The sequence below is a fragment of the Ailuropoda melanoleuca genome, chromosome 10, assembly GCF_002007445.2.
Source record: "Ailuropoda melanoleuca isolate Jingjing chromosome 10, ASM200744v2, whole genome shotgun sequence".
Classification (NCBI taxonomy): domain Eukaryota; kingdom Metazoa; phylum Chordata; class Mammalia; order Carnivora; family Ursidae; genus Ailuropoda; species Ailuropoda melanoleuca.
The window spans coordinates 38,150,019-38,157,875 of NC_048227.1; the positions used below are offsets into that span (position 1 = coordinate 38,150,019).

General features: G+C 64.4%; 2 protein-coding genes across 2 annotated transcripts; both read right to left on the reverse strand.

Moving 5' to 3' along the window:
- Window positions 1-15: 15 nt before the first annotated feature.
- On the reverse strand, window positions 16-2,282 carry ANTKMT (adenine nucleotide translocase lysine methyltransferase). The gene is made up of 7 exons (XM_034669598.1): window positions 2,268-2,282; window positions 1,517-1,717; window positions 1,137-1,388; window positions 880-984; window positions 659-799; window positions 399-449; window positions 16-271 (listed from the first exon to the last, which is right to left on the reverse strand). Exons 1-7 carry the CDS (start codon window positions 2,280-2,282, stop codon window positions 50-52), a joined length of 987 nt encoding a protein of 328 aa, XP_034525489.1. The 3' UTR covers window positions 16-49.
- Window positions 2,283-4,575: 2,293 nt separating this feature from the next.
- On the reverse strand, window positions 4,576-7,339 carry METRN (meteorin, glial cell differentiation regulator). Its single transcript, XM_034670697.1, is given in 3 exon segments — window positions 4,576-5,917; window positions 5,920-5,961; window positions 5,964-7,339. Coding segments are annotated over 3 exon segments (825 nt in total). The 5' UTR covers window positions 6,652-7,339; the 3' UTR covers window positions 4,576-5,822.
- Between the last annotated feature and the right edge of the window lie 518 nt (window positions 7,340-7,857).

Below are 7,857 nucleotides of genomic sequence, written 5' to 3' on the forward strand. Positions count from 1 at the left end.
CAACAAGAGTGAGGATGGAGTCCACCGAGTCTTTATTGTGTCCAGATGATCAGCCGGCCTGAGAACTGGGGACCCCGGGGACTGAGGCGGAACTGGGTCCTGGGGAACCCTGAGCAGCTGACCCACCACTATGGACATCATAGGCCCAGACGCGGTCCACACCCTCACCCATCACAGCCACAGGCTGCCAAGTGGGGAGGGGGAAGCGCCCCGACACCACTCGGGCCCCTTCAGGCAGCTCTGCCTGCAGCTTGTCTTCTAGCAGTGGGAGCTGTGGGAAAGAGCAAGAGGGTAGGGTGCGCAGGATGGAGCAGGCCGCCATGCCCATCTCCCCCAGGCCCAGCACATACAAGGAGGATGGCTTGAGCCTCCCCTCGGCGAGCAGACCCCAGACCTACCACGCTAGGGGCCAGGAACACAGACACGTTGTGGCAGTCCCTCAGGTTCACCTGCAAGAAGAGGTCCCCCCCCGGCAGGGAGTAGCGCCCCAGCCAAGGAGGAGGTCTGGTGAGCATGGGGTCATTGTGGCTTCCAAGTCCTGGCCCCAGCCCACGCAGGTGGCAGGGAACCTGGGGTTGTCAGCACGGTGGCCAAACCGGCACTGGAAATGTGGAGATCAGGTGTGGGGTCTGAGGGGCTGCGGGACTCCCTGGGTTACCTTCCAGAGGTCCTCACGGCGGTAGCAGACGCTGCCGGCACAGCCCGCCCTCCAGGCATGCAGCCGAGCCAGCCCCACTAGCCACGGGTTCAGCTCGTAGCCCACAGCCGGGTGGAGACCACACCTGTGGGCGGCCAGCACCTGCGGGCACAGGAGACTGTGGGCACCAGAAGGTGGGGAGGTGAGCTGGCGAGAGGGCCCCCCCTGCACGCACTCCTTACAATCCTGCCATCTCCAGAGCCCAGGTCCACCATCTTTCCAGGACGGCCTCGCAGTAGCGACAACACGTGCTCCACCTGCCGCTCACTCGCACCGACGTAGGGCACCTGGGCAAGGAGGCAGGCGGGGCTGGGTCCACAAACCCGAGTCCCACGGCGGGGAGGGGAGGGGGCGCGGGGCGCGGCCTCTGGAGCCTCCTCTCTGGGCGCGGGCGTCCCGCCCCACCTGCAGCCCGTCCCCGCGCGCCGCCGCCCCGCACCTGCAGCCGCAGCGGCACTCGGCGGAAGCCGGGCTGCAGCAGCAGCGCCCTGGCGTTCCGGCCCGTCCCGGGGCCCTTCCCGCGCGTTCCGGGCCGCGGAGCCTGGCCCCACCGGTCCCGCTCGAGCAGTCCGCGCCCGCGGGGAGCTCTGGCACGGGGACCTGGCGGACCACAAGAACCCGCGCAGGGAGACGCGACACAGCCGCCGACCTCAGAGAGGGCTAGACGCTGCAGGGAAACGGGGTGCTGCGGCTGCAGGGAAGGGGAGCCGCCACGGGGCGGCAGGTCCCCCCGACGACGGTTCCCGCGGACCCTGCGGTCCCCACGGAGCCCGGGGGCGGCCCTGGAGCTCGGGGGGAGGGGCGGCGACGAGGCCGCACGCTGCCCCGGGCAGGGTCCCAGCGAGCTGTGTGTCCGCCCCAGGGCGCCCCGAAGGCCAGCCGCGCCAGTGACAGGTGCAGGGAGGACACCGGCCCGTCGCTCGAATGCACGGGGAGTGCAGGGTGCGCCGGGGCCTGAGGAAGTTCCGAGCTCCGCTCAGCGGCAGGGACGAGGACGTGTAGCGGGCTGATGTTGGCTCTCTGTGAGTGTGGTAGGAAGGGAGCTGGCCCAGCCACAGGGGTGCGAGGAAGAGCCCCAAGACTGGGAGACCACCTTCCTTCTCCAAAAAGTGTCCAAAAATTTGAGATTCGAGGGGTGACCTGCCAAAGCCTGGGGGTGGGAGAAGCAAGTTGGGGGGGGGCAGAGCCTGGGTCCAGTAGCAGGGCCATGTGTCCTCATTCCACCCTGAGGCCAGGTGTCTCCTGAATGTTAGGGACTTGGACCCATCCACCGCCCTGGTCAAGAGCCTCGGCATCATACCATATAAACATGCCGGAGACCACCGCCCCCACCCCCAATTACAGACGGCCCCACATGCCTGCCTGCACTTGGCCCCAGCTGCCACCAGCCCTGAAAGATGGGGGTCCCTGGGTGGCAGGGAACCCCAGTGCTCTACTCCCAAGACCTGAGCACTGGGGAAGTGGGGTGGCCCCACCTAGCTCATGGCATTCTATCTCCTTTGGGGCTGTCATGGGGCCCTCCCCAGAAAGAAAGGTTGTGTATTAGGCTCTAGGCTGGGCGGGTGCTTACAGCACCCCGCTCCATGTCTTTTGTTCCTTGTGTTATTATGGGGCCTAGACCAGCGCCTGGCAGACAATAAAAGCTTGTTGACTGAACGAACGCATCTAACCTGATTCCCCAGTGCCCACCCTGCAACACTCATGTTCACATCTGGCGCTCTGCTCCTCAGCCTTTGGACGCTGGGCAGCTGTGTGAGTGCCCGTGCCCGGGGGTGCCCCTAAGCTAGCTCCCGTAGCCCATGGCCCCCACATACATGCTCACCCGCACTGCTTCCCCTTGGCCCCTCCCCCTAGGGCAGGCATGAAGCCCCTGGCCCAGGACTTTGAGGCATGTCTTGGAGTACCATGGGGGCTCCTTTGGCCCTGTTAGCCACACCCACAACTGCCCTTTCTGCACTTTATGAACAGAGTACTGGTTGCAAAGCTAGCACTTTCTCCGGGGAGGGTGTGTGCATGGGAGGCTGGGGCACTTCCTGAGTCAGTGCGTCGAGACTGATGTCCAACCGAGAGCCCACCCCAGAGCAGCTGCCCCGCGTTTTTTTATCTTTTTTTTTTTTAAAGATTTTATTTGTTTATTTGACAGAGATAGAGACAGCCAGAGAGAGAGGGACACAAGCAGGGGGAGTGGGAGAGGAAGAAGCAGGCTCACAGCAGAGGAGCCTGATGTGGGGCTCGATCCCATGACGCCGGGATCACGCCCTGAGCCGAAGGCAGACGCTTAACCGCTGTGCCACCCAGGCACCCCTCGCGTTTTTTTAGACAGGTGGTCCGAGAGGCAGTCCACAGTGACCCCTGGTGTGGCCAGGGGCCTCCTTCCAACGAAAGGCTGTGGAGGGCTGCCCAGAGAGTCAGGACAGACAGCAAGGGTGAGTGCGAAAACCTCCCGGCGGAGGGAGGGTGAGGAGCGTACACTCATCTCCGCCTCCTCAGCTCTTCGCTAAGATACCTCTTGGTGAGGGAAAGGGGGCAGACGGGGAGACAACCGTCCGTAGTCCAGGGAAGAGGTCCAGGCTGGAGATCAAAATGTAGGGTCATCCGCAGCCTGACGGTTTTTAAAGCCACAAGGCTGGTCCAGCTCTCAGTGAAAGGGTACTAACGGTGAGGAGGAGAGGTCTAGTTCCCGAGCATGGAGCACCCCATGGTTGGGAGTTAGGGAAGAAGGGAGCAGCGGTGAACCTCAGGAGGGGCAGGTGGGCAGACACCCACAGGAGCCTACCTCCCCTACCCATAATTGTCAGCCGAATCTGGAGGAAGGGGCCCTGCGACTGGGCCCTGCACTGACTTGTCCCTCTCCTAACCTCAATTCCTGCCTGACAGATGACACGGCCTCTGGCCTCCACCCTCACCGTCAGCCCTTTCCTCAGTGTAGACTGACTGGTAAGGATGGGAAGCCGCTTCTAGGGCTCAGCCCATCAGCCCACGCACCCCCCCCTACAAGCTGAGCTTTGGGGTGAGCAGAGTCAGCGTGCCCCCCCACCCCAGGGGCATTCAGCCTCAGGGCCCTGGGCTTTGTCCCAAACTGCACTGGCCATTTGTGTGTCTGAGGCCGAGGAGGACGGCAGAGGCAGCAACAATAGGGCCAGTGGCGGGAATCAGTCCTTAGAGACCCCATTATATGGCCCTGCCCCTCAGAAATGGGCAACATGCCCGAACCAACGGGAGATCCCACTCACCGGAGGCTTGGAGGCTTTGAGCCATGTCGCGATGCTCTGCACATCTCAGGGCCCACCGGACAGAGGGGCCCATTCTTCCTGGAGGGTGGGGTGGGGCCAGGATGACTGCTGGGCTCCCAGCGCACTACTGCAAGAAGTCCAGCACCCTGCCCAATGGCACCCCATTCCCTCACAGGCTAGGAGCGGTGTCTGCCTACTTGCCCCCCGAAGGGACCCCGCCCACCTCAGACCTTGGGAGTTACAGCCCTTTTCCACTTCCACTGAGTTACAGAAGACCTGGCATTCAAGGTGGGAGCAGCGGTGCGGAGGCTCACGTGGAGGGGAGGGTCCCCGTTTCCCTGCAAGCCAAGCAGCAGCTCCTCCCCGAGGCACGGGCTGAGCCACTCTCCCACTCGCGAGCTGGGTGGCCTTAGACCAGGCACCATGGCCCTGAGCCTCAGTGTCCCGCTCTGAAGCAGAAATCGGGGCAGTCCTCAGGGCTGGGGGGGCTCAGATGACAGAGGGGCCAGTTCAGGCATGGACCTCTGTCTGCGCGGCCAAGGAGATCGGCGTTCTTATGGGTTATTGCTCTCACCTCGGAAACAGCAGGTACCACCTGGAGGCAACCCCTTCCCACTGCCCTCGACCAGCCCCCCCTCAGTGCCCTCTCCCAGGCCCCTCAGTCCAGGGCCGCCTCCCGGGGGCTGAGGTGGTTGGCGAAGGCAGCGGCACAGCACAGCTGAAGTCCTGGAAGTGAGGTGCACAGCCCAGCCAGGCCTCACGAAAGTGGCTCCAGCCCGTGAAGAGGACGGTGCTGGGGGCTGCCCCGACGCTGCAGTGAGCAGGATGTGAATGGAAGCCTGCACCCGGCCCCCCGACGCCCCCACCCAGAACAGCGGCAGTGTCTGCTGGAGGACACGGTAACACGCTCCCACAGCTCTGTGTCACGGGAAACCCCGTGGATGGTTCCCTTGTTCACTGTGGGGAGACACACTGGCCAGTGGCACGCAGGGCAGGGCGGACCCCAGGCTCCCCCCACGGCGGAGATGCTCACCAGAGATGGCACCGTCAGCAGGAGCTCAACGTCACTGCAGGGACCTGCAGGCAGCTGGCATGAAGGGGAGACGGTGAGTGTAGGTCCTGCCCTCTCCTGGACCACCCTAGGCCTCCCCCCAGGTGGAGGCAGGACAGAAAGTGCAGGCCACCAGACCCTCCCCTCGGGACCTGACAGCAACTGGGGACCCGAGGGAGCCTGTGGGCACCTGACCCTTGCACACTCACGCATGCGCAGACATGGGAGTAGGGGCTCTGCCCAGCGTGCGGGCATGAGGGCTCACACACCGGAAGTGGGTGTCCGGGGGCACATCTCACACACCCATCTTAACAGGTGCACACCAGCATGTGGTGACCCCTATGGCTTCCCAGAGCTGCCTCCTTGGGCCCAAAGACACCAGCCCAACCCAGGTGGGTGGCAGGAGGCTGTCGTGAGCTTTGGGGTCTCTGGCCTAGGGCCTGGGGCAGAACAGAAAGACCCCCTTCCCCTGTGGGGTCAGGTTCCACGTGCTACGAAATTAAAGAGGTGGGCCTGGGAGGCAAGGCCGTGTCTCCATGGTGACCAGGAACACACTGGACTGGGGGAAGGGAGGGAGGTCACTGATGGGTCAAGGAGACCTGGACAGCTTTGGCTGGAGGCTTTGATTCTGTCCCCTGTCATCCCCCACCCCCGACCTCTCAAGGACCAATAGTCCTGCCAGCCTTTTCCTGAAGTTGAACCCCGAGGGATTGCCCACCCTCTTTCTGTCTCTTCCACCTGTCCTCACTAGCTGTGTGACCTTTAACAACCCACTTCACCGTCATGGCTCGGTTTCTCCCTCTGTACAATGGGGATGACAGACGCATCCCGACCAAGCCCATCACTCCGCATCAGCACCAAGACCGTGGGCCTGTGGAGGCTGTTCTGCAAACCTGTCCTCGTGCATTTCAAAGCGGAAGGAGGCCACGCGGCGCTGTCGGGGTGTGGGGTGGCCTGCAGGAAGAGGGCCCCGCGCTTACGGGTCCCCAGCGCACGCATCGGCCCCTCGATGGGCCCAAACCCTCGGCCAGCAGCAGCTCCCGGGCGCCGCCCGCCCCCTCCGCGAAGACTTGCGTGCCTACGAAGGGCCGCGCGGGGCGCAGGCAGGCGATTCCGGAGAGCGTGCGGGAGTCGGAGCCGGCCAGGGACAGGCGCAGCGCCCCGGCCGGGTACAGCCACTGGATCACGCCCTCCGAACAGACCAGCGACAGCTTCCCTACGTCGCCCGGCTCCCGGGTCAGGCCGCCGGGGACAGGACAGGACGGGAGGCGCTGAGGCAGGCGGCTCGCGTCTTCCCCCGGCGCACAACCCGTCCGGCGCTCCCTCCCCCGAAGCCAGCCGCAGCTGCGTTCACCTAGTTCTCTGGACCCCGGGGGCATGAAGGGGCAGCACAGCTCCAGAGCGCGGCCTTCCGGGGCTTCGTACCTGCCGCTCCAGCTGCAGCGGTCCTCCGAGGACCCTGCGCAGGTGGCGGTGGCCAGGAGGCCCGAGCGGCGCGCGTCCGGAGCGCAAGGGGTGCCAGGGCGCGGGCGGGCGGCGGCGGCGGCGGCAGCACCCGGGGCGCCGGCCAGCCCCGCGCACCGCTCCGCTCGCGCAGCCCCGCTGCCCCGCCCGGCATGGCCAATCGCGGCTTGGTCCACGAACTTTCCACCAATCGCAGCGGAGCTCATTGGGGCGGGAGGCCGAGCTCCAGGCTCTGCGTTGCCCTCTCGCCCCCTTCACCCCCACCCCGGGATCCCCCTATGCGCCCTTGTCCTCGAGATCTTGGCCGGGATAGGGGTGGGAGTAACGCGCACTGGAACCTCTCTGGGGGGTAGGAGGAAGAGCAGCTCCCCTAGGGTGGCCCTTTCCAAGAGTGGACCCTGGGTGTCCAGTCCCCATCCTGCCCCAGCCTGGCTCTGCTGATTCGTCCCAAGAGATGGCACGGTATCCCTAGGGATGAGGGGCCAGATGCTAGGCCTCTGGGCACCATGGAAAAGCAGGAGCCAAAGAACGGCCCTGAGCCCCAAAATCGGCACCCAGGAGGTCCAAACAAGCTGAAATGCGGCCAAGACTCATGGAGGCTGAGGGGAGTGTTTGGGGGCCCAGAGATTTCCTGGTAGCAAGGACTTCCCCCTGAGGAGAGAGGGTGGGGAACAGACAGCCAGGTAAGGACTGGGGAGAATTCCAGGCAGGGGAGAGGAGCAGACTACCCTGGCAAAGGCCCAGAACAGGGCAAAACTCCTGGGTCAGATCACAGAGGCCCTAGGCACAAAGCCAGGAGTCCAACCACGTACTCCAACCCTTGGGGTCTCTGAGAGCTTTAACCAAGGTCTGCAGGAAACAGCATAGACTCTCGGCCACCTACGGGTGTGAACCCACCACTATCCTGTCCCAAGGACAGGATGGAGCCTGGGGCAGACCAGGAACCAGGAAGGTGGCCAGTGGGAGGAGCGCAGGGTCNCCCACTATCGCCCTACCCCAGCCCCCCAGCTACCCCTGAGCCTGAAGGGCATGGCTGACAGATGAGGGAGGTGGCCCCAAGGGGAAGGGGGAGACACCCACAGGCTACAAGAGACGCCCTGCTCTGGGCAAGGAGAGTGAGAAGCAGCCCTCACAACCCCCCAAAGGTAGCAGTTGCGACCTCAGTGTCTACCGACAGATGATGGGTACACAGCATGTGGTCCGTCCAACAGCCCATACGATTTCACCTTAAATAGGAAGGAGATTCAGGAGCGCCTGGGTGGCTCAGTCAGTGAAGTGGCTGCCTTTGGCTCAGGTCCTGGTCTGGGGGTCCTGGGACAGAGTCTGCGTCAGGCTCCTTGCTCAGCGGGGAGCCTGCTTCTCCCTCTCCCTCTGGCCCTCTCCCCCCACTCATGCTCTCGCTCTCTCTTGTG

What these genes read in the sequence shown, in the direction of transcription:
- ANTKMT (XM_034669598.1), bottom strand. An exon ending in GGGACCCTGCCCGGGGCAGC is followed by an intron (nt 1,389 to 1,516) that starts GTGCGGCCTCGT and finishes CCTTCCCTGCAG; the next exon opens with CCGCAGCACCCCGTTTCCCT. An exon ending in GAGTGCCGCTGCGGCTGCAG is followed by an intron (nt 985 to 1,136) that starts GTGCGGGGCGGC and finishes CTCCTTGCCCAG; the next exon opens with GTGCCCTACGTCGGTGCGAG.